The sequence below is a fragment of the Pyxicephalus adspersus genome, chromosome Z (assembly GCF_032062135.1).
Source record: "Pyxicephalus adspersus chromosome Z, UCB_Pads_2.0, whole genome shotgun sequence".
Taxonomy (NCBI): Eukaryota; Metazoa; Chordata; class Amphibia; order Anura; family Pyxicephalidae; genus Pyxicephalus; species Pyxicephalus adspersus.
This window is the reverse complement of record NC_092871.1, coordinates 33,572,252-33,598,437: the sequence shown is the minus strand read 5'-3', so window position 1 is coordinate 33,598,437 and position 26,186 is coordinate 33,572,252. Positions and strand designations below refer to the sequence as shown.

The 26,186-nt window shown below is 37.9% G+C and overlaps 1 protein-coding gene across 1 annotated transcript; it reads right to left on the bottom strand.

Annotated features, from left to right (window-relative positions):
* Window positions 1-12,559: 12,559 nt before the first annotated feature.
* Window positions 12,560-24,158, bottom strand: COMMD5 (COMM domain containing 5). Its single transcript, XM_072429819.1, has 7 exons — window positions 23,937-24,158; window positions 23,237-23,397; window positions 20,914-20,942; window positions 20,114-20,164; window positions 18,319-18,414; window positions 16,237-16,312; window positions 12,560-14,491 (listed from the first exon to the last, which is right to left on the bottom strand). Exons 1-7 carry the CDS (start codon window positions 24,091-24,093, stop codon window positions 14,390-14,392), a joined length of 672 nt encoding a protein of 223 aa, XP_072285920.1. The 5' UTR covers window positions 24,094-24,158; the 3' UTR covers window positions 12,560-14,389.
* Between the last annotated feature and the right edge of the window lie 2,028 nt (window positions 24,159-26,186).

Sequence of the window (26,186 nt, the reverse complement as noted above, 5' to 3'; positions counted from 1 at the left end):
AACATTTGTGTATGCACAAGGCAGAGCAGGCTGCTCATTGTCCTTTCTATACAAATACAGGGACATATTTTCATCATTGTGGCTATATATTTATTTACCAACAACAAAAGTATAAATTTACAAAATAATTAAAAAATATTAATACATATATCTGCATAAAATAAACTTTTCTGTTTGTCTTTTGAATGATCTATGCACAGGTCTTTTAGAAAGGTGACAACGGAGCAGGGCCTGTAGTGAATACACTATAAGGTTGTCACCTTTGTCAGAGACGCATGATAAGGTGAATAGTTGTCACCACTGATAACCAATTTTCTCACTTTTAATTTGCAGGGGGTATCTAATTTAAAGACATCACCTGAATCCTCAAGAAGAATCGCATTGTTCCCTTGGATCCAGGCTTTGGTGAACAAAGACCTTGGCCGCCTCTTTGATGATGTCCTGGAGCAAAAATGGATTTCTATGAAATATTCCTTTATTAGGTACATACATGGCTCATCTTTCACAGGCTGATACTGCTCGCCCCACCATTTTATTATTATCTGGTATTTATAAAGGGCCAGCATCACTTTAGTCCATAGCCATGTCTCTGTCTATCACAGGAGCTCTACAATATCTCTACAATAGTCCTTTGTCATTACTACAACGTAAAGTGGAAAGTACAACTAAGAATTAAAACATTGAGATCAGGCAGGTTCTTTATTGCATGAGAGACAGGTGATGTGCCTTCTGCAATAAGATCACCAGCCATCTTGATAGCTCTTGCCAGGATGATGTAATGCTCATGCATGCATGTGGGATTTCATTTAGTCCCGCCATCATGGCTGGATGCTGGAGTATCCAGCATATTATTACTATTAATAAACAGGATTTATATAGCGCCAACATATTACGAAGCGCTGTACAATAAATAGGGGTTGCAAAATGACAGACGAATACAGACAGTGACACAGGAGGAGAGGACCCTGCCGCAAAGAGCTTACAATCTAGGAGGTGGGGGAAGTAACACCCAATAGGAGCATTATATTCTTCTTTTTTAAACGAAGATAGTAAACTAGCAGGTAAGGATGGGACATCATCTGTCCTCTCAAATTCGCAAAGCAGAGGTAAAGTTTTAATGTAAGGCCTATTTGGGGAGAATCCAAATAGTTTCCTGTATGTTTTTGCAACATGGGAGAAAACCAGAATGGCCAAAATATTCCATGCAAACACAGGGAGAATATGCAAAATCCATGCAGATAGTGTTCTGGCCAAGATTTGAGCCACAGACCCCAGTGCTGCAAAGGCCAGAGTGTTAGCCACAGAGGGAGCCCGTGCAAAATGGCAGGATTGAGGAATGAGACTATCAGGATATTGCCAGGAGAAAGAAACACAGAATAGCTGTAGTATTAGTAAAGGCCAACAGCAGGATAATAGCAAATGGTTCTCCCAGAGGTCATTTGTAAAACTGATACCTGTGAAAGGTGTGTGGGGGAGTTATTAATGCCATCACTATAATAAATGACGGTGGGGGGGGGGGGTTTCTGACTCTTCCATTCACACTAATAAAAAGGGTTTATTTTATGTCTGTGAAGTCCCTGGGGATAAAGCTTCCTAATAGGGACTATCTAATCACACAAATGATAACAAACTGCACACAAAAGGAAATCCTCTTCACAAAAGGTAATGCATATATCAAACAATGCCATCAGAGAAAAATAATAGTTCTACTTTCCCTAAGTGGACCCAAGCGAGAAATTACGGGCATACCCTTATCAAAAGAATAAGAATTCCATGTTATTACCATAATGTCAACATATACAATAAACAATCAATAAAATGACCATCACATGTCTTTACCTTACAATGTGTGCACACATACAATAAAAAATTATCAAATTTATTTTCTCTGCGACCCAACACGCTGCGTGGCAGCAGCCACTTCTACAGGGGATTTGATAGCAGAACAAGAAAACAAACAGATATCCAATGATGTTAAATTCGGGGTCAGTCCCACACTGCATGCATGGATAGCACTGGAGTGTCATTGGTATCAGGTGAAGGTAATGTCTCCAAAATATATACACTTCAGCCTGGTCCCACCTTCCACCCAGCAAACAATTAGTGCAATTTTATGTACAGCACTGCATAATATGTTGGCGCTATATATATACTGTATATTACCAATATGGTGCAGCTAGCCACACTTCTGCAGCAAAGGACAGTGATCACCGATTGGATAGACAAACAACCTGACACCCAGCTGGATAAATGTGTGCCAGGCATGCTAATGTGATCATGTTATAAGCTTGATTTTAGTTATTTGCCATAATAATCAATATTTTCAGCCATGTGACTACTATTTTTATTGCTCATTGACTTGTAAAGACATTAATGGGCTTTAACTTTATACTGTTTTACATTTCATTTCTGAGAAAACCCTTATACTTAAGTGATTATATACTTTTACTTAAGTGAATTTATATGTTTCTTATTTCCTATTCTTTGAAGTGTAAATAGTTGTATTGAGTTAGGTTAAACTGAAATATCCATTCAACACTTCAAAGCAAACCCTAGGAGAACCTCCTACCATTGGTTGACAAATGTACTATATACATTTTCCTTACTTTATTCGTGTGCAGAACACATGTAATAATATATAGAAGTTAATAGAAACAAGCACAACCTTTTGTCTTAGTCAACTAATATCTGATGAGGGAGTGTACAGTGGTCCTCCACAGCTATCGATGAACGATCAAAGTGGAACGACTGCGCTTCAATTTTATGGAGGAGAGCACAGTGGGGTGTCACTTGCTTGTCCTTTATCTTCCCCTCTCCACAGAACTCCATAGAACTATGTGTACAGTACTTGTCATTCTCAAAACATGACACACTCGTGTATGATATTCTGCCTTTCTGATTGTTGGGAGTGGGAATTTAGTGAATCTTTGGGCAAAATGAGCTCCTCATCAGATTTACCTGATTGTTCTTGTATACTTTCAAATATTATTTACCATTAAATACAATTTAATTCAGAGTTAAATTACAATTTAATAACATTCCTTCTATATTATTTATTCTAGAAAGTGTTATAATTTAGCAACATGACATACAAGCATTTGATACATTAGGTCTGATTTATTAAAACTCTCCAAGGCTGGACAGAATACACTTTCAGCGGTGATGCTGGGTAATCTAGCAAACCGCTGTGTGGAATACTACAACAACATATACTTCACTTTGCACTTTGGCACACCACTTCACTGACTTAGTGTTGGCAAGTTCACAACAAAAGAACAGTAAACACAGCACATTAAATAAATGTTACTATAATTTCTACACAGTCATTTATTTCATAATGTGGATGATTATGCAAGCCAGACTTCAACTGTGTGCATTTTGATCGCCTTTTGTGCATGTAGCATCAGGTTTTAAAGAAAAACCTGTTCTGCCATTGCTGATCCCTCTTTTTTTAAATTGCCATTGCCTGGCTGCCTTACCAAATGGTTTTTACTGGTCAGAAGGCAATAAAGCCATAAACAGGCAATCATAAGAAGAAGAAGAAAGTTAACAATGGAAATTCCTTTATTTGAATCACAGCAGGCTTTTAAAATTATTATTTCACTTACAGGTACACTTTAAAACAAGCCATTATAAGTAAAATGTGCGGACTGCCACCTCTGACCTTTGTTTTAAATTATTTTCCCTTCCTAGAGACCCTGCCAGTAAGAGCACTTGTTTCAGGCTAGCAAAGCTAAATCTACATACAGATGCTAGATAGAAATGAATATGAATAAAAGATTTCCTATGAATGCGTGTTCTTGCCGAATGCTACGACTTCATTTATCCGTGATTTCATATATAGGCTAACAATAAGCTTGCTTGCAGAGTTCAGCACATTTCTGTACTCATTGCTTATGTGATTGTGAAGACATTGTGGTCTTGTGTATGATGGTTACTTGTCTAGCAACATCTGTACAAATGCATGATGGTCAACAATAATGATCTGAACAAATACACCAGTTCCTTGAGCCATGAGCAATTTGTGCCTCTCAGATCAATTACCATTGAAACCAATGATTTTTTTGGCTATGTGTATGAGTGACATTCTACTGGCCAGCAATGTAAGAGATATTCTTCCTACTTACCATCACATTAATGTATCGTGAGCTATGGATAAAGAAATGATAGCAGGGGTTCCCCAAAGACCTGAAAGGTATGTTATGTCAAGAAAGTCAGTTAAAGGAGAGCACATGGCAGGCTGAAAATGCTGGTAATATTTACAAAGACATAACTGGGTGTTGTTACCTTGCAACAGGTAGTGCTATTACTGGCAGGATCTCAAGGTTAGAAAGTTATAGAATATTGCTTAAAACAACTGTATAAAATGAAAAAGAATACCATACATTCTACATTACCAAAGATTTTGGGTCTACATGTCCATTGCATATCCTTCTTTGAGATCTCTAGGAAAAAAGCAACCCCAATGTCAATGTTAAATGTCAATGGCTTCTTCACATAAAACAAAATGTACTCCTGCTTCATTAATATCAATGTCTGCCTGTTTCATAAGTACATTCTAGAGATAAGCACAGGAGCTTGTTACATAGCTGGAAAAAAGCTGCCTGTAAAGATCTCTTGCCAACCTTTCTGCAGGAAAGTATTGTATTACCAGTATACCGTGCCAGAGTCTTGCTACATAACCATTATCCATTATGTAGGCCAAGACATTAACAAACGCCAGTTACATAAGCTCGAGGAAGTTAGTACTGGCTAGGCTCAATTCACAAAAACATGCAGTATTTATTTATTGGGTATATTACTTTCCTAAGTAAAAAGAGTAGCAAGTTTAGCTATGTACATTATTCATGGAAACCTATACTTTGAGCAACAATGGCTGTCTTTGCTAAACATTTAATTACCTGGTTATTTCCCGCTTCAGTGCTTTGTGTCACTGACGAGAATGCAAAAAATCCGAATTATGGAAGATGACCAAGCAAAGATTTAGGCACTAATGAGGAAGTTTGTGGACATCTGGATTGGAGGTAAGTAAAGTTTCACTTCAAGCTACCTACAGAAAAAACAATGAGTAACTTTCAGTAAATGCATATTTTGGGTTAATATTGCAGTGTTTACCAGAAATGCAAAATATTTGATGCAACATGCATGTTACCGAAACTTAACAGTACTGCCATTCAATATAAAGATGTGTTGTTTATCCGAGCTTACCTTAAATTGCAATCATTTGACTGTTGTAGCTCAAGTCTTGGATCAACAAGTATTGTCTAAAAAAAGAGATATATCTGTTTCTACATGAAGCAGAACTTAATTTAACTTTCTTTGCTCTATCACTGGCATCTTCACCTGGTCTATTCCAAGTTCAGGTCCTTGGTCATCTTCACTGGCCAGCCTGGAATGACATAACTTCAGTGCATGAGGAAGGTATGCTGGGATTGTACACTAAGCTGTAGCATTCAACAAAAGTGTATATTTACCAGAAAATTGGCAGATAAGTTTGTTTTATAAAGACATAGAGGGTTTGATTTTATAAAGACATAGGGGGCCTGATTTTATATAGACATTGGGGGTCTGATTTATCCAAGCTCTCAAAAACTTTTACAGACTTTTATGAGTGAACCCGTATGAACCAGCAAACCTGGAATGGATCTAGTCCAGGGTTAAAAACATTTGTCAAATAAAAGCAGATGATTTTAGGAAATCTGTTCCAAGTTGGCCAGATCACCAAGATTCACCTATTATCTTCTCCAGTCTCGGAGAGTTTTAATTCATCAAACCCAGAATGTCCCTTCTGCCATCTTTAGCTGCTATTTTAAATCCTGATGTTCTTTTTTTATTTCTTTTTAGACCTGTGTGATAAAAGTATTGGAATAAATCTGTATAGGATCTTCCAAGAGTAAACAGGGTGACTGGTCTTGTATCCACCCCCCTGTAGATTTCGGAACATCCTTCTAGGTCCATCCCACAGCTCTGCTTTTTGCAAAAGCTACATGCAGATCAGTATAAATGTCAGAACTACATTCCCAAGGTAATATCTGGGTTTTATTGGAACATATGATGCACACTAAGTGGATTTATAACCTTTGTGGCTCTTGAGGAAAATAGGTAAATTAAAGTTTTTGTGCCTGGAGTTCAACTTTAACAACAAATAAAATATTTTCTAAACTGGAACTGGCATTTTGGTTGATAAGTCAGACGACACATAGGTTGGGATTGTGAAAAGCAGCAGAAGTATTAGGTTCACCACCAAAAAGCAGAGCTTGATCACCAGATGTATACATAAATAACTACGATTTACATTAAAAAAATCAGTAACATGGATTGATAATTTTAAATAACCTTTTATATAGAATATGGACATGGTGGTGCCTACATACATATGGACAGTTAGATAATATATATGTTATATATCTTTAATTGCTAACTGGCTTAGTCATCAGAGACTGTTAGTTAACACAGATTACAAAATATGTTCTAGTTGGATGCAATTGTCAGAGTAGAGCCACAAACTAGGCCTGGATGGAACAGGAACTATCTGGAGAGGATTTACCTATATAGTTGCCACAAGCATTGTGATTTATGCTTTTAGGGCAAAATCAACACTGATGCTATTTTTAATGCTAATAATTTTGAAAGTGGAATTTTAGGCGTGTATGCTAGCGCGTAAGGATATTAAATGCTGGTGATTAAAAGCCAAATACGCAATTTATGGGTTAATGCTAGCCTTTATATGTGGCCCCATTGTTGTCATTGGAAGTGTTTATAAGCTTTTAAAAATATTTATAAGTGTTTAAAATATGTCAAAGTAAATGTTCTAATACACTCAAAAATATTACACCCAAAAATTGTGTGAACTGGCCTTATAATGGGAATTTAAAACAATGACATTATAAACCCCAGGGAAACAGTCTAGGTAGACTTAGCCTATTTCTGAGTTAGAAAGATTTGTATTTAAGTTTGTAAAAGTGTGCTGAAAGTTAATTGATGGTTGGCTTTTCATGCAGTCACACCCCTTCTAGCATCTAAAGTCACATAATTGGTGTTTGGAGCTTAGAATGTGGAGGTATTCATTTCTATTGAGCAGGTTAGTGTCCATGCTTGATTTTTGTTTAACTGCTTTAAGGTTTTCTACTGGTATAGATTTAAAGTATGGCAATGTGTATTCTTTATTTTTACATTTAACGGTTTCATAATGTGCTACAGCTTTTGCAACAAACTTTTCATACCTGTGTGTTGCAAGGCTATTTTTCGGGGTGTGGTGTGTGTGTTTTTTTTTTTTTTAATAATGCCCCAGCAGAGCACCACAATGTACAAATGTGAACCATTGATGAAAAGATTAGTGTTGTGTCATGTTAGCCTGTGTTCAGTAATGCAATGCTACCTAAAAGACATCTTGTATGACTAATAGGATGAAAGGATTAGTTTAATTTTATTCAAGGAAATGAGAATTATAGTAGTAATACTTCTATTAAAGGAAAACTTTTCTGCCAAAAATACGTTGATTGCCATTGCCAAAAATACGTAAGTTGCCATTGTTCACTGACTTCTAAAATGCCGGTTTCCTGACTTTTATATCATTTCCTTACCATCACCTCTGGGTCTCTGAGCTGGAACAAATCTGCAGACCTGGTAAATTAGGATTCTTAGCCTACAAAGATGTTATGGATTAGTGACTCTGAGTACTTAAACCATAGTTACAATCACAAGCAGCACGATGGCTCAGAGGTAGCACTCCTGCCTTTGCAGCGCTAGGTCCCAGGTGTGAATCTCGGCCAGGACACTATCTGCATGGAGGTTGCAGGTTCTCCCGGTGTCTGCGTGGGTTTCCTCCCACATCCCAAAAGCATGCAGTGAGGTTATTTGGCTTTCCCTCAAAATTGACCTTAGACTGTAATAAAGACACATGACTATGGTAGGGACATTAGATTGTGAGCCCCTTTGAGGGACAGTTAGTGACAGGACTATAGACTTTGTACAGCGCTGTGTAATATGATGGTGCGATATAAATACTGTGTAATAATAATAGCTAGGCAACTAGTTTATTCAGACAAGTTAGCAAAGCAGCCCACAAACTTCAACAGCACATGTTTCCTTTATTACTATACCAGCTTTAAAGAAAGCCCTCATTATGGATTGTAAGTGAGAACTGTATATTTGGCAGCTCTGTAATGAGGTATTGGAGAAAAAGAGAAATGTAATGACATAGTGTGGTACAAGAGATTAGATCTGCATTGTTGTTGGATCCTGCATCCTATTTGGCGAACGCTTGCCTTTAACGTGTCATCACAAGATTTCCAAATCATTTGGTCGATATTTCTCTCTTCCTACTATAAGGCTTTAAGTAATTGATTGCACAGGCGTTGTTCCAGAATGTTTGATGGTGGGAAGGATTATCCTTGCCTGTCGTTCTCTATGTCCAGCCTTAAGGAATCCATAGACATTTAAAGAGTTTAGTGTTTTTTTTTTCTTGGGCTTCTAGCTTAAAGACCAACTAAATCCAAAAGTGAACAAGACATTCTTGAAGCAATTATGCTGACTAATGCAAATTATAGGTATTACCTATGGAAGAGAACTCCCCAAATTCACAAACTTATTGTAAAGCTGTGTCTGATTTTTAGAAGTAGACTGAGGATTTACAGTTGCTCCCAACTTAATGTGACTACAAGTCCTTCTTCTTCATGTGGCATCCACTATAATGCGGAGATGCTCCTAAAAAAAGCCTGACGTCTATTGTTCAGTGAAGTCACATAAATAAAGCCTAGTTCCCAATCAGCCCTGCTAGCAGCTGCTGCTTTTATAGGATGACTGGTGAAGTTCAAGCGTACCTGAACTCAGAATTTTCACTTTACATAAAAGGGTAGACAACCCTTTAATGTAAAGTAAAAAAAAAACAAACAAACAGAATTTTTAAGTGCAACCCCCTAATTCCTAATAATGAATGGGAGCGCAAAGCCTCCCAGGATACCTATGTCATGCATCCCGAGAGGCTCTTGGGTGCTCCTTCTGAGCATGCTCAAGTATCTTGGGCATGCACAGAAGGAGCCTTTTCATGAAAAAGGTAAACAATTGGTGATTGCGCAGGGAGATTGGCAAGTTTTTTTTTAACCTATGTCACCCGATCTCGCACCTGGGTCGGGATACGTAGGAAGATGGCGGCACCCAGAGCGCCGGCCCGAAGACAGATGCCGGGACGATGCCAGACCCAATGGAAGAGACCTCCGGATGGATCGGACTGCCCTGCGAGATTGAAGGTAAGTGTATTTTTTGTGCTTTGGGGGATTTTGAGTTTAGTTCCTTTTTCATGCTACCTTCCAATTGCAGAGCTCTGGTGCAATGGTGGTAAATCTGACCTCTGCAACAAAAATCACGGCTTCTCAACAAAGGCCCCCCCCTGTGCTTTATACTACATTTTTTCTCCTCTTAATGTAAATTATGTTTTAATAATATATAACAGTCTAAAACAAAGACACAATAAAACAAGGTTTCACCAAAATTGTGCTAATTGGCTACACCTCAGTTAAATTCTTTTGCTTCTTGCAAATATTTAAATGGAAACATATCTAGTAAACTAGTGAGGTAGTTACTTGAACTACATAGCTGGTAGGTTTAAACAAGTCCTGTGTGTGACTAGTTTAGGAAAGGATTTGTTCCTATGTAGGGGAGATTCCCATTCATTGTCTTGTGTCTCTAGGACGATGAACAAAGGAAATTCTTAATGCAACAGGGAAAAACATTCTAAAAAAAATTACCCAATAATACAAAAAAAAATGTTGTTTTGTATTTTCTCATTTGTAATCAACCTTCCATACACAGTTTTTCAGTCTTCTTTTCTTCATTTTTACAGAATGGCATCTGCTAAGCTAATAGATGACTTGAGCTGCTCCATTTGCCTGATCCCTTTTAAAGAACCCGTATCACTGAATTGTGGACACAGCTTCTGCCATGACTGTATTGGGAAAGGACTGGAGTTTATTCCTGTCCGGAATGCAGAGAAGAGCATTTGGAGCGTCCCCTGCTAGTGAAAAACAGGAAGTTGCGTAGCATTGTGGAACATTTCACATCTATTCAACAAGAAAGAAATGTGATCTTTTGTACCTTTTGCTTGAGTTCTACTGTGGCAGCAGTGAAGAAATGTGAAAATTGTGAAATCTCTATGTGTGATGAGCACCAGAAAGCCCATAACAAAATAGTGAACCATATGCTTACAGAACCCACATCATCCTTTAGTGATAGAAAATGCTTTACCCATAAAAAACTTTTAGAGTATTACTGCTTGGAGGATTCTTCATGTCTGTGTGCATCTTGCGTTCTGGTTGGGGATCATAAAGGCCACCAAGTGGAAGTGCTTGGAAGCGTTTGCAAAGAAGACAAAACTCAGGGATGTCCTACAAACTCTGACCCCAAAGAGAGGAGCAATTGAAGAAAGAATCCAGCATATGCTGGATCAAAAAAAAAAGGTACAAGAAAAAACAAATGAAGAGAAGAACAAAGTCCTTGCAATTTTTGAGGACACCAGGAGACAGCTGAAAGTTCAGGAACAGAGAGCGTTGAATGAGATCTCCAAGCAGGAGCAAGAGATTTGTGATTCTGTCTCCATTCTCATCCAACAACTAGAGACCGAGAAAGCCAAGTTGTCCAAGCAGATGTGTCACATTGAGAAGCTGTGTAACACAAATGAAAAAATGGCTCTCCTTTTAATTCCACAAGTACACCCTGTTGACCAAGATATAAAAGAACCCCCTGTCCCTTCCCTTAATGATTTTATCATGTATTTTTCATTACACAGATCAATAGCTGATTTTATCACTTATGTGAAATCTATAACGGAGATGACAGATCTGTTACTTGATGAAAAACTGCACATAGGTTTGTGGCTTTATCTCAGGACGTGAAAAGTGCCTCATCCACTGAAACGGATCAGGCTAGACCAGAATTACCGGAGAGGTTTAAAGAAAATGAACAGGGGATGAGTGTCCAGAAGTTTTCTTGTGGGAGACATTATTGGGAGACAGACTTCAGTGATACTGGAGACTTGGAAGTTGAAATTGCCTATTCTAGTATTATGCTAGAAGGAGAGGAGTCCAGTTTTGGAGATAATGAGAAGTCATGGATTTTACGCAGAGGGCAGAATGTATATGCAGTTTACCATAACAAACATGCATTACCATTTCAACTTGAGCCTCCACTGCAGTCCTTAGGAATATATCTGGATGTTGAAGGTGGCCGTTTGTCCTTTTACCAGCTATGTGATCCTATCCGACATTTGTACACTTTCCGCGCCACCTTTCCTGAGACCCTACATGCTGCTTTCTCTGTGAGTGAAGGAGCCTGGGTAAGGATTAAAAGCTGAAAGAGACATCGAGGCTTCCATTGCCACATCCTCCTTTTAGATGCCAATTTCTTGGTAGCGAAGTTTAATTAATACATTTTAAACTATCTTAACCACTCATCCACAGCAAGCATATAAATAGGGAGCTATCCATGTAAAGCACATAAACAAAGGTCTATTTATTACAATAGGTTATTTCCATGACAAATCTTTTCATCATAGCTGTAGCATTATTATAAAGATCATGTTATTTGAGCTCAAGGTTTTAGAGCCTAAAATTACAAGACCTTAGAGGTATTGCTAAATACAATTGTGCAGACCAGAAGGAACTGGATCATGACTGCACTGCCTAGTTGCATTGGGAATCTAAAGGTGCGTACACACTTCCAATTTTTATCGTTCCAATCGAGATGATGATGAGTTGTTTTATCCAGGTTGAGTTTCAGGAATCGGTCAGACATCCATGATGAGATGGCTGACAGGCAGCATGATACCTTATCCAGGACTGAGGGAGACAGGTCAGGGGTGGACAGATAAATTTAAGTGTCATCAGCATACAGATGGTACTGTAAGCCAAAGGAGGATATGAGACTACCGAGAGATCATATGTTCCCTAATTTCAATTTTCATAACATTAACTACAATTAGTTTGTTATAGTACTGTGTAATTCAAACAATTGTCATTTTTAAATATACTTTTGTTTCCCTTTTTATATCCTCTGTCGTATTTCATTATTTACTGTGCACATGAATGCACTTCAGTAATGGCTGCAAGGTTTGTTTATAATAGTGAGAACAGTGAGCCATGCCAATGTAATGTGTGCTGCAATGGTTACTTTGAGCACAATATTTCAGGGGTAGATCAGTTTTACATTTCAAAGGTTATAATAATAATTGTCTTTTAGATGGATTTGTTGTAGGTCTACTTTCTTTCTCAATTTTTTATCTTGATTTGACACTTTCATAACACCACATTTATGAAAGAGTGACTTTACAGTGGTGATCAGTGATTGCTTTAAATACAGTAATTAACCCAAATTGGAATTCAGCTTAACTAATGTGAAAACCACTTCAGCTGTTAATCACGTTTCTAATAATTCAATAGGGCATCTCAATAAAAAAAAAAAAAAAAAAATATTTCAACGTAATACAAAATTGAAATTGCGTATAAAACCAAGGTGTATGTGTGAAATATATATATCACAAGCACAAAAAGCTTTACTGTAGACAAACTTACATTTGTACAAAACTTTTATTTAACAATATGTTTAGTTGGAATATTCCAAGTAAATGATGAAAACACGTTAATATATATAATGTAGTAAAATAACTAAATTTCAAAGTTGGTCCTATGCTTTACCAAAAAGATTTTACTGCAAATTACCAGTGTGATTAGGCTCTGCGGACGCTACTACTTCTATCTACTTACATTAATAAGTGTTGCTCGCGTTTGGATTAGCCAACAACTTTGAGCCAGCAGCTTACATAAGTGGGTTTACCCACCCAAACCTGCTTTTTGGGTAAACAGCAGGCAGCATTCCCATTAGTTGGCAGGGTTTTGGCCTCTGGTGACCGCCAGCCAATATGAATGCTACTCACTATTTACACTGACATGGTAAAAAATTGTAATGACTGGACAACTGGGTCAGAGCATCGACAAAAACAGCAAGTCTTAAGGAGTGTTCCTGGTATGTAAGGGTAAAAACATACCAAAAGTTTTCTAAGTAAGGACTCCTGGTAAACTGGTGCAATAGTCATGGGTACCCAAGATTCACTGATGTGGCGTTGATAAAAGACTATCATGCCTAGTCTGATCCCACAGAAGAGCTACTGTAACAAAAATTTGTTGAAAAACATAATGTCACCCATGAGATTAAGATGTTAAAATACAGTTAATTGTAGCTGCAGACAAGCCAGCCGTGTTGATCAATGTTCCCAGTTGAAAGTATCTACAATAGACAACGTCCAGTTTAAAACTGGGCCAGGGAGCAATAGAATAATTTTGCCTGGTCTAAGAAATAATGCTTTGTTTTACATCATATGGATGATGGAGTCAACGCTGTTTTGGTAGCACAAAGGTGTCCGGCGTGATATTGGGCAGATGTTTTTATGGTAAGTGTATGTTGCCCATAATAACGCTGAAGCAGTAAAGGTAATGCAATGAAATGGACAGCCAGCCTAATTTAGAAATGACTGCTTCAACAGTCTAAATGGCATTTTATATATAAATTATTATTTGCAAATGTTTTGAGAAATTTAATATTACAGGTACATATTATGCAGAACCCTTGCCCTGGCTTAAAAGCCCCCATATTGCTTCACAGCATCTTTTCTATCTACTTATAGGTTAAAAAAAACAAAACATAAAATGGTATAATTGTGAAACAAAGCAGCAGAAGGATTCACAGTCCTGGTCTTCAAATTACAAAAAAGGGCTGCATTTGTACAGCTCATACCAAAGATCTGATACCTGTTGGGCAGCATATGCAGACTGGTAATGATCGTTGCCGCCAGTAAAATTACTTGTATGGTACATGTGTAATATCTAAAGAAGATACATGTGCTTCCCAATGAACTTAGGTAACCATTCAATACTAGTATTAACACTTTCAATCATCACTGACACAGGAGGCTGGCGTCTGAATTTACCTGTGTTGGGTAACCTGAGCTGACCTGTAACTAGAGACAGAAATTCATTATACGATCACATGGACAGCTTATGAATTGAGTGTAATAAAATATAACAGGCACTTGGCAGTGCTGCTTTTATTTACTTCAAGGAAAAGATGTTGGAGTTTATTAAGGACCACACTGCCTTGACTAGCAGTTTGTAGCACTTTAGAAATCCCTTCACATGTGGACCATACCACTTTGTGGCCCTCCAAATGGGGTAATTAAGATATTTTTCCAATGAGTGTGTCCACTTAATGTTATACACACTTGTATTCTCAGATACTTCTGTTTTGTACTACTGAGCTGTCTCCAAAACCTGGGTAGGCATATCACAAGACATTCACACTGGTACTGGCAAGACAGGATCTTGTGTAAGTGCACCAAACAAAATCAGTCCTGGATTTTTAAAATGTTTCTTTTCTCCAGATCATTCATTTCCTTTAGGATCAGAGCGACATTATATCTCAGTTCTTGGAACTTGGCAACTGGAACCTGGAAGATCAAACAACATTGCATTTAGTGAGTAGACCACTGGTACAGAATTATAAACAACATTCACAAACCTGGGCTACACCACATAATTAGAAAGGGTAGACAAGGGAACACTATAAGGCTTTGTGAGTGCAAGAATAGCAAGAGACTGTCTTTGAAACACAGTTAACCCCCCTAGCGGTAATCCCGAGTGTGACTCGGGGTGGATTATACCTGCAAATAGCGGTAATCCCGAGTCACACTCGGGGTAGCTTTAACCTAAAAAAAAAAACACTTACCTTGCTCCATTGTTGTCACCCGTCGTCTTGCTGGTCACCGCAGGTCCTGGGGACACGTCCTGCTCCTCTGATCTCTAGCCGTGCAATGCAGAGACGATTTTCAGGGTTTCCTGGTGACGTCAGTGCGGACTGGCAGGAAATGAAAATAATTTTGTATTGGATTTAATACAAAATAGCTGTATTGAGTCCAATACAAAGAAATTTTCATAAAATATATTTTCCCTTGTGAGAATCTTCTCGGTCTGTGTGGTTTCAATGGCTGATTTCCTGTTTTATAAATCGAGCCTTAAATGTAATTTTAACAAACTGCTTCTCTCAGCTTAGCATGACGGTCCAGTTTAAGTCCACTCCTACTGAGAAAGATCATTACAACATGATTGTGGGCTCATGTATAGTCTGTCTTTGGACAGCTCTCCAAACAGAGAGGGGTTAATTGTCAAAAGTTGAAAAGGTAATAAAACCTAAAATGATTTTATTAGGGACTGGTTACCAGGATCTTCTTTGGTAATCCCTTCTTTAAATAGTTGGTCTGCGCATGGGCAACGATCTTGCATGGCAAACTTTTTCTATTTTAATGTCCAGCACCTTCAAAGCAACCCTGCCATCTAAGTAGAAGGTATAACCCAAGCAAATATTTCTATAGAAGAAACAGAATAGTTACCTCTCCTGCTGTTGATCTTTACTTTTTTGCTGTGAAATGGTTTCATAACGTCCGCTGGGAAACCAAAACTTGGATTTCAGAGGACCATTTTGCAGAAATGGAGCAAAGTTCAATGCAGGATAAGAAAATATTCAGTTAACAGGTATGAGCTGTCTTTTATACCTTTTACATGGGTTGACAGGATTACTTTGAAAAGTGAGGTAAGATTAAAAAAAAATGTTTTTATAATTTTCAAATTTAGCAAAAGAATTACCTCTATTTCTGCAAATCCTAGATTCATGTCTGTAACCCTTTGTCTTCAGTATATTAGGTTTTAGTTGTTCAGATTCAGTTCCAAATCTAGATTCCAAATCTAAGCAACTGTGAGCTGGCTGTTTGCAGTGTAGTTAGTGCCTGTGAGAATATTGTTACAGAAAAAATGGTTTGTGGTTGTTGGAGGTGAAACCCTTCCCAATGATGGTGCATGCTGCATCACGTACTAATGGGCTTGCAGCTTCTAATTATATTGGTAACCAGTAGTGACGAACCTATTGGGTTGGGTTCAACCTTCAAGCAACCCTACTTTGGGGGTCACTAACCCAGAACAAGAGTACAAATCCTGCCTTCTGAATGTTCTCTGACAGTCTTTGTCCATATACTAAAGCTAGTATGTCAAGATATCATCCAGCAAACTACTAATTTTAGAAGGTAAACTTTAAACAACAAACTGCTGAAAATAAGTTTCTGATCCTAGCATGCAAGTGGAATCCTTTTGGTTATGAACAACTAAACTGGATGTCACAGCTTCTAAAATATAACAGACTTACTTCAAATCGATGAGACTCCCCATCGGACAGCTTCATCTGCATTAAGATGGAAGGCTGCAGGGCTCGTGAAAGTGAACTGAAAGGATTGAAAAAAAAAAGTAATTGTAAATACCAGATAAGAGAACACCTAAAGCAATCTTCATTCATAGACCCTAAAAATCCATAAAGAAAACGTTTTTGAATTAGCATCACTCCTTTAAGCATGGTTTGACTCTAAACTGGTCACAAAACCCTCACAATAGCTCTGCATGTTTTGTTCATTGTGACAAAGCGGGAATGGAAAAAATTAGGACAAATGTGATATCTACACTAACATCCATATATTTTCTTTAACGTAATGCTGTTTTCCATGTAAACATCTCTGTTTTCCTTCTAGTGATATACAAAATTTTACATTTCGTTTTTCTTACATTTTATTCAGATTAAATATTTAAAAACACAACACAATAAACAATCACTTCATTAATTTACAACAATAACTGACCATGGAGGGATTATCTATCCAATTTTTTGTAAAAATCAGTTTGTTTCTCTGTTCATAACATGTTTCGCCAAGCAGGCTTCATCAGAAGAACATTTCGGAGACTTAATTTCACACAATTTCTTATTAATTCTAGAGAACATTTTTTCTGGTGATATTTATATAAAAACATAAATGCTTCTACTGAATAGGAAGACATTTGTTTTTTTACATCAAACCTGTGCCTATAAACAAAAATGAATCTGGCATTTACACCAAGACAGTTATTTCTAGATGCCTGTATATTGGGTTTTATGCCCTGTAATGTATCCTAAGACTCCAAAACCTTTGCTATGTTGTTGAAACAAAGCATAACAATTTCATATGTCTTAAAGAAGATCCAAACCAAAGCTGATTTGAATAGTGTAATAACGTGCTCAGCATGGGTGAAAATCTGACAAGGGTACAGCGATCCACCATGGCAAATTATGATGAGCGATCAGAATGACCACGGTTTGCTCTCATTGAGGAGCGCACAGTGGGGTGCCACTTACTTATCCCACACTCTGAACAGAACCACACTGTGTGTATAACGTTTCCAGTGACATTCTTCCAAAGTCCATTGGATACTTAAGGCAAACTTTGTCCATTTATGCAAGACAAGCCCGTTATAAATGACATAGCACTTACAGTAAGTACTTTGCAGCAAAGTTATGCCCAGGCTGACTTACTCTTTTTACAACACAACCTCTTTGTGCAGTAACTCTTACTGCTCCTACAGTCTGACTACTAATAAAACAATCAATGTAATCAAGCTAGCAGAAGCAGGAATATGCAGATAGGGTATGCCTATTTTACTCATCAGAATGAAAGAATGGTGCGTGCCTAGCCACTGTCACATATAAGGAAGTGCACCAAGTGTCACAATAAACTCTGCTGCCTAATCCCTGCCAAACTTTGGATTTTAAATACTTCTGCTTTAACTTTCCAAGCAGTAAGCTTGAGTATGACTCGGGCTAAAAAAAACCTACTGAAAGCGGTAACCCCAAATCAACACTCGGGGTAGCTAAAAAAAAAATAAATAAAAAAAAAATAAAATAAAGGCTTACCTGGTCCCATCGGTATCCTTCAGCGTACTGCCATCCTCTGACCCTGTCCTCTTCGATTATCTGTCCCCCGGCGAGTGCGCTGACGTTCCCTGGGAGTTCCCAGTGACGTCGGTTAGTACAGCCGTCGCTAGGGGCGCGACGGGAATATCAAATTATTCTGTATTGCATTCAATACAAAATAACTGTATTGAATGCAATACACTGAATTTATATGTTAAAAGCAGTACATTGTCTTTTATTTTACAGTATAATATAAAATAGTATGAGTATAATAAAGTTTGAAACACAAAAATGTACTTAATTTATTATTTTGACATGATTTTGTTTTTCAAACTTTATTATACTCATACTATTATATTATACTGTAAAATACATTTTATAAAAGACAATATACCGCTTTTAGACATATATATCCAGACAGAAATGAACCGCCCAGGAGGTTAAGAAACAATGACTGACTTTAAATGAGAGAAAACTAATAACGTAATGCCGTTATATTACACACAAAATTACCTGGTTGAAATTGCAACATCAACTCTCCACCTTAAATCCTCCATAGTTGGTAACCTAATCCCTTGTTTCAAAGCTGCATCTTCAAGGATTGGACGCCTAATAACGACAAAACGAAAGTTATGTGCAAGTGTAAATATCTCACTTACACCTAGCAAACACAGTTTTTCCTCCTTTTCCTCATTATCTTTAGATATACCCCAGTTCACCTTAAAGTGGGTCTGTAGAACATTTGTTTGTTAGAAGGGACTTTCACCAGGAAAAAAACATTTTTTCTATTTTACAAGCAAAATATGTTTTTCTTTTTTTCTTTTTGCTTATAATGTCTGCTGTATGTGCACAGTACAGTGTACACATTACCATCTTTATATAAATTTATCTAAACCCATTACCTAAAATGCACCAGTTCATTTATGTGGCGTCCACATTTGTTAGAGCAAGAGAAAACATCAATTGACCTTGTCAGAAATGCTTGACAGAGTCCTTGTCAACGAAAAGGTTTAATGTAAAATATAATTTGCATGTTGATGAAAGCGGAAAGGAGGAACCGGGGAAAGCAAAATAGTTGTAGATTACTAAAGGACATAGAAAAGAATATGTAAGTATAGGTGCAATACATTTTTTTCTGTATGATACAGACTTTTGTTCCTTGAAATTACAAATGAAGTTGGAAAATACTAAAAAAAAAACATTAATAATTATTAAAATTATCCCTCAGATTTTCCTATGTACATTGCAGCCGTTCACAAAACACTCTGTAGTTACCTTTTTCAGTGAAGTGGTTTTAATCATTCAATAAGGATACAAAATAAATTACTGTTTTTTTAATGACTGGGTGTTAATCTGGATTAGTAAATCACTACTGAGTGCTTGGCAAGCCACATATTACCTAAAGAATGACAACTATATCTTTTAGCAGTTTGAGAAGAACGAAATTCTGCAAATAAAAAAGAACACACATTAAAGTAAATCTAAAGACAAACTTTTTTTTTTCATAGACCAATGTAGTGAAGGGTTAGAATACCTGTCAGAAAAAACAGGGCATTGCAGTTTGCTGGATAAGGGATGGCTTAGAGGTTAGCACTCTTTGCAGCGCTAGGTCCCAGGTTTGGGCCAGGACACTATCTGCATGGAGTTTGCAGGATCTCCCCGTGTTTGCGTGGATTTCCTCCCACATTCCAAAAACATGCAGTTAGGCTTAATGGCTTCCCAATAAATTGACCTTAGATTGTGTTAATGACATATGACTATGGTAGGGACATTAGATTGTGAGCTCCTTTGAAGGACAGCTAGTGACATGACTATGGACTTTGTACAGCACTGCGTAATATGTTGACACTATATAAATACTGGATAATAATAATATTAATGGGGCTACATACCAGCCAAGATACCCATGATGACTCTTGACTGCTAGAACAATAGCTCTAAACAAGCCAATGAATATTAGAACTGCACCATGGAGCTTTGAATGAACAAGATGGACTTTGTCTTATGAATAACATTTTATTTCGATCCAGGCCAGCTGCCTTTACCTGGGGAAGACATGGCAGCAGGACCCATTATGGGAAAAGTGAAGGCAATGTGAATTATTTCGAATAAAGCTTCTGCCAACATGCTGGCAGCAAATAAAGACACCTTTAGAAGTCCTGTGGAATCTATATCATGATGGATGAGAACTGTTTTAGGGACACAAGGAAAAACTATACAATATTAGGCAGTTGGTTAAAGTGGCTGATCAGATTACTTTAAAGGACAGCTGTACTTATGAAAATAAAAATCTTGATTAGATTTATACCTGTTTCCATAGACTATATTAGAAAAGTCTGCAATAAAGTCATCTGGAATTCTGAGAAGAGAAAAAAATGAAAAGAAAAAAACAAGGTAAATAGTGATAAATATAAAAGTAGCAACATTAATAAATAAACTACTGTCAATGCAACTGAAAAAAAATAATCCATTTAAAGTGTATAATCCCAAAATCTACTTTTCAATATGTTTGGAAGCAGACCTCTCTTTACAATTTCCCACTGGCTGGATATTCAATAAGGAAATGTTGTAACAGATACATAAAATACAAACTGTATAAATTGAGGCATGATTGAAATAAAGGGCAAAGTGATAAATGATACAGGAAAGGGTAGAGACACAACACATCCTCTACACATTACCAGTAATCTGATTTTGTTAATTTGTATCATATTAAACCTCACAGCTCCCTACATGGAGATGGGGCTCATTCCAGTCTTATTCAACACACAAATGTAAAAAAATGAGTATAGAATAGAGAAATTAAGACTCATGGAAAAAGCCTAAAACATTATAAAAATTTATGAATGAAATATGTGCCTCTAGTAACATTTCTTGTCCTGAAAAGAAACCCAGAATTATTGCTTCATGTTTAGCTTTGTTCTGCAGGAAGCAGGAAACTAACTGGTTCATACAAGCAACATTACATTATCATCTTTGCATAAATGGTTAAAGTGCGGTTCATTGATCTCAGCAAATCTGCCATTTAGTTTACTAAGCCCTAGAATATGGTTATAATGACAAGCATATAATAGATTTTTTTTATGTCTGAAGGTACATGAGCCTTACCTTAGTTCTTTCAAGTCTTCCTTAAATACCTATAAAAGATATGGGAGAAAGGTGACATATGAATACACATGACAAGTTAAAAACAAATCTAATGGTGGTGAAAGGAGCTTCCATGTAATCCCTGATGTAAAAATTGAATGTGAATTAGCAGTGATCTCCTCTCTAGACTGCAAGTAACCCTTAAATTATTGATGACTAGTCCCTAAATCAATGCGAAGAAATCCTAGTATTCCCCCCAGAAATTATTTTTAAGTTGGGTGAAGAAGCTGTAGGCGGGTGGCAGACCCTGTACTGTGACCCAATTTTTAGTTACTGAAAAGTGCCGGGTGGTGTACCCAGCTAATAGGGGCTGGGGAGAACACTAAAAGCTCATGTGCTAACTTTGTTTGTTATGTGTATAGTAACAATAACTTACTTCCCTTAATTCTCAAGCATGGATCACTAAAAAACCTCCGGTAAACACAAGACAAGGCTAGGAGGAGCCATCAACTACAGTTCAACAACGGCTGACTGCCAAACCATACTTTTAACATACATAAGAAAGTAAAATGATGTAAACTCAAAGTTCAGGAGGATTCAAGTACAATAAATCAAGTTCTGCGCAGGCGCAAGATCAGGTGACGTAAATTGGGGGAAAAAATTATTTTTCATTGATGAAAGGGCTCCTTCTGCGCATGCCCTGGGATTAGGGCATGTGCAAAAGGAGCAGCTAAGAGCCTCCCAGGATGCGTGACGTAGGTATCCCAGGAGGCTCTCTGCTACCATTAACCCCCCTTGGCGGTATTCCCGAGTGTGGCTCAGGGTGAAATTTCTTTACAGAAATCGGTAACCCCGAGCCATGCTCCGGGTAAAACTGAGGACTTACCTGGTCCTCACAAGCCCGCCGCGTCATCCAGCGATGCCGGCCCTGCATCTAGGTCCACTTGGTGATGCCCAGCATCTGCCTTCCCTGGCCCCGCATCCTGGCGTGTGAACGCTAGAGACGTTAAGCTAGGTTGCACTTAAAAGAAAACAAACAAAATTGTTGCTTAAAATAAAAGGGTTGTCTACCCCTCTATGTAAAGTAAAAATTCTGAGTTAGGGTGTGCTTTAAGCAGTGCTACCTACTGGGTGACAATAGACAAAAGAATATTTGGTATGGGTTTTAACATCAATACGGAAGTGCGGAGTGACCAAGATAAAAATCGACGAAACTGAAGAAAAGGAGCTAGCAATGAACTGCAAGAATAAGAGCCCTGAGAGTGATGAAGGCATAAAGAAGTCCCCAATAACTACAGTGAAAGAAAGGATTCATCCTAAGAAGAATTCAAGAGTAGAATCCTGAGTCATGCCAAGAGATGTCCTCACATAGACTTGCAGTATGGATGAATAGAGGGGCACATCTGGGATTAGATAGAGCAATGGGAAGTGTGGTCAGTCCCTGGTGTCTATTGGATAAAAAGTAAAACTGTTTGCACAATCTATTTATTTCTTTGACTTCAATTGAGCTTTAAAGTGAAACTGAACTCTCCTTGGTCCTCCAGCAGCATCTTTACCTAGACTTTTTCTAGGTTTGGGATTAGTGCCCAGGAGTTTATTCATACATGCATTGCTGAATGTGAATTGTGCATTCTACAAAAAGTTACAAACAAGCAGGTAAGTTTGTTTTACATAGTCTGTCCCCTCTGCAATCAATACCCTACCTGCTTGCACTTTTTTGTATTTTAGGGTTGAAATCCTCTTTGAGGTTGAACCTGAGAATCAAATTCAAGCTCCTGTGTTTTGCCTTCAAATCTCTCCACAGTCTTTGTCCCACTTACCTCTCTGACCTGATAGAAAAATACCCCCCTATCCATCCTCCCTGCTCCTCCAATGACCTACTACTGACTTCCTCAATCATAACCTTGTCACACACACAGCTCCAATACTTTTCTAGAGCTGCCCTGACTCTCTGGAATGGTCTTCCTCATCCTATTCGGCTTGCTTCTACTTTCTGCTCATTTAAAATAGCACCAAAACCCATTTTTTTTTCAACTTGCCTACCCATCTTCTGTCATTTGAAACCTTTACTACTTCCAACCACTACATATCTCCCATCCTATTGTGTGTTACTTCCCCCACCTACTAGATTGTAAGCTCTTCGGGGCAGGGTCCTCTCCTCCTGTCACTGTCTGTATTCCTCTGTCATTTGCAACCCCTATTTAATGTACAGAGCTGCGTAATACGTTGGTGCTATATAAATCGGTTTATTAATAATAACCTTCATATCCCTGATCCGACATCTCATACTGCTGTCTTTGTATCCTTCAATCCAAATAAAATGTTTTGGTTAGAAATGACTTACCTCTTGTTTGAGGGCTGATACTGGAAGTCGGAGGGCCACTCGTAGCAGCGTGTGAGCTCCAGCAATGATAAAACTAAGCTGTTCTTCTGACAGCAAGCTATTCTGTTCTATGACTTTCACTGCTTCTCTGCAGTCTTTTCCCTCAAGAGCGCCCACCACAGCTAAAAAGAGGAACAACATAGTAACGAATGCGAATGTACTGCAGACTTCAGATGAAGACAAACATGACAAATCTGAGATAATAATATTAAACATTGCTGAAAGGACTGAAAGAGATAGATGAAGATGAAGTCCAAACAGCTCAATACTGGACAAGGGTGCAGTTTTACTAAAAATGTGTTTGTCTGTCCATCCAGTTCAGAGATTTACACAGCACAGCCCTTCCTAAGAGGACCTGAGCTATGTCCTGACACGATTTATAATTCTGTGCAGCTGTTCTTGTGATTCAGACACATGTCAGATAGCAGGGATATGGTCTCAGCCTCTCCTGCATCAGATGCAATAGTTGGTCAGGAAGACACCTCATCCTGCTGAATAGACAATCAACGAGCAGCAGAACACCAATTAGGTCATCCTTCTGATCATTCCCTGTTTATTATCAGTACATGTGCACTGAGTCTGACACATACCATCCAAAAATGCTGCATGTTGTCATGCGTTGCCTGCACATTAATACATGTGAGGCGAATCATTCACCCACCTTTCAGGATCTTCCTAAACATATCTTTATCCAGGTCTTTCAGATGTTTCACCATGACTTCCACCTCTGGGGGGATTTTGGCTCCCAAGTAGCTGATTCTATCATTATTAATAGCAGAAGTGGAGGGATAGGCATGGACGGACCTGACTGAAGCCATGTTATCTCAGCCGCTCATTACACTCAGCTCCCCTACTTCCCACCCGCACCACTACAATCACGTGACTTGCCTGACCCCAGTCATGTGACAACTGTCGGAAGTACATGCGTAGCTAAATGTTACCAAGCAAAGCCATGTGATTCTGTTAGCGCCGCCACCTAGTGGACTGCTAAGATATTGCAGCTGCTTTTTTTCCTGATTTCTGTAGCTGATAAAGTAAAAGTTCTTAATCATCATCAAATTGTTTCCAGAATTGTACTGCTGTATCAACTCACCCTAAAATCATGGGGAACGCCCTGTTTTTTATTCCTTTTACTTTGAAACTTTGATTGCATGTAATTTACAGGGTCTCTTCTAATTCTGTATGTATAGATGATGCACAGAACATTTCACTTGTCCTGAATGCTGTATGTAATCGGGGCTGTTATCAGAAAATTCTGGACCCCATACTAGATAATTTTCCTGGGCCTGCCTCAACATGTCTAAAAGTTCTAGCATTGCAAAAGTCAAGCTTATATGATCAGGGCCCGGTACAGAAATACACTTTGTGTCCCGCTGGTGGCAACCCTATATGTAATGCTCATATTCCGCATTTTTATATATATATATATATATATATATATATATATATATATATATATATATATATATATATATATATATATATATACACATATAGAATATGAGTCCCGCTGATGGCAACCCTATATACGGTATATATATATATATATTCAAAAATATACATTCAAAAATCCAGCAACCTCCAGACCTGAGTAGTGCCGAATTTATATTTATTTATATACCGGTATATATATATATTTATATATATATATATATATATATATATATATATATCGGCACTGAACCAATGGTCTTGTTCTGTATACTAAGCAAAGTTCTCTGTACTTGTTATTGATGGGTGTGGTTTGTACAGTAGAAGTTGTCTTTTCCTGTACATTGGGTAGAAGATCCAGGACACACAAATTTGTGCTCAATCAGCCGATCCAACCAATATAACCAGCTTTTGTTCTTTTTATGTGAACATGATACAGTACAGCGTCATTTCTTATTTGTATGTAATCCTAATATCTGTTAATATTCTATATGTATAATTGCTGCATAGTACAATTGTTCGTTTTCTACATAATAACACAAAACTTTGTGTTTTGAAGGTTCAATAATGAATTTATATAATGAGAATGTGTCCCCGGATTACCTGTAGAATCATTTCCTTTGATGTGTGATTCTCTCACTTCAGGGGCTTTAGGCAACTTGCAAATCTCTGCAGATGACAGCGTGTAATATTAATTAAAGACTTATCCGTGGGCACTAGTGATGGAAGATTTTGGGGTGCCCTGTCTGCCTCTGACCTTAAAAGTGATAGTGTCAACATGGCGGCTGGGCCCCATGCACTTTGTGGACAGGACAGACACATCTCTTGTGATTTTACCTAGGGTGAGGCAGTTTTATCAATTTACACAGAATAGGATTTGTTAAAATCCTAATTCTCAGTAATTAAACTGCAACATTTTGTAGCCCTAAACAAGGTGAGAGGTGCAACATGGGATGGTTTCTGTCAGAGATTTGTAAACCTTCATATGAAGACCAGCACATTGTGAGTCAGATCCACAGAGATCCTTCGTGTGTTAAAAATAAAGGATTTTGTGGATTTGATATACAGTGCATTCCTGAATAAGTTCCAAAAATTGGTTGCTAGGGGCAACACGGCTGAGCACCATATTTATTTACACTGGTGAGCTGTCGTTTTGTGCTTGATGTAGAAATGTGTGAACTAAAGCTAAGATCTGCCCAAAGCAATGGTTAAGATGGTGGCGTCATCTCTGGTAGTAAATACTGACTGGGAGGATTCCTGAAGAAACATGGCAGTGATATGTTGAGTAAACCAGATAAAGGCCTCATCAGGTAGAATACAGGGATCCCAGAGATAAGGAATAAATATGTAAATATGGCACTCATATATCATTTATCAGACATGCAATGGATAAATACAAAATACATAGAACATAGTTCTCCCCAGAGGTTTTTAGCCGGTTGCTCCGCCCAGCTGATTTGAATACCCCGCCCAGCTCTCG

Excerpts from the sequence above, each read along its gene's own strand:
- COMMD5 (XM_072429819.1), bottom strand. The coding sequence starts at position 24,093 with ATGGCTTCAGTCAGGTCCGTCCATGCCTATCCCTCCACTTCTGCTATT. Across the intron at positions 20,943-23,236 it reads TATCAGCCCTCAAACAAGAG|GTATTTAAGGAAGACTTGAA; the intron begins GTAAGTCATTTC and ends TATCTTTTATAG. Across the intron at positions 20,165-20,913 it reads GAAGACTTGAAAGAACTAAG|AATTCCAGATGACTTTATTG; the intron begins GTAAGGCTCATG and ends TTCTCTTCTCAG.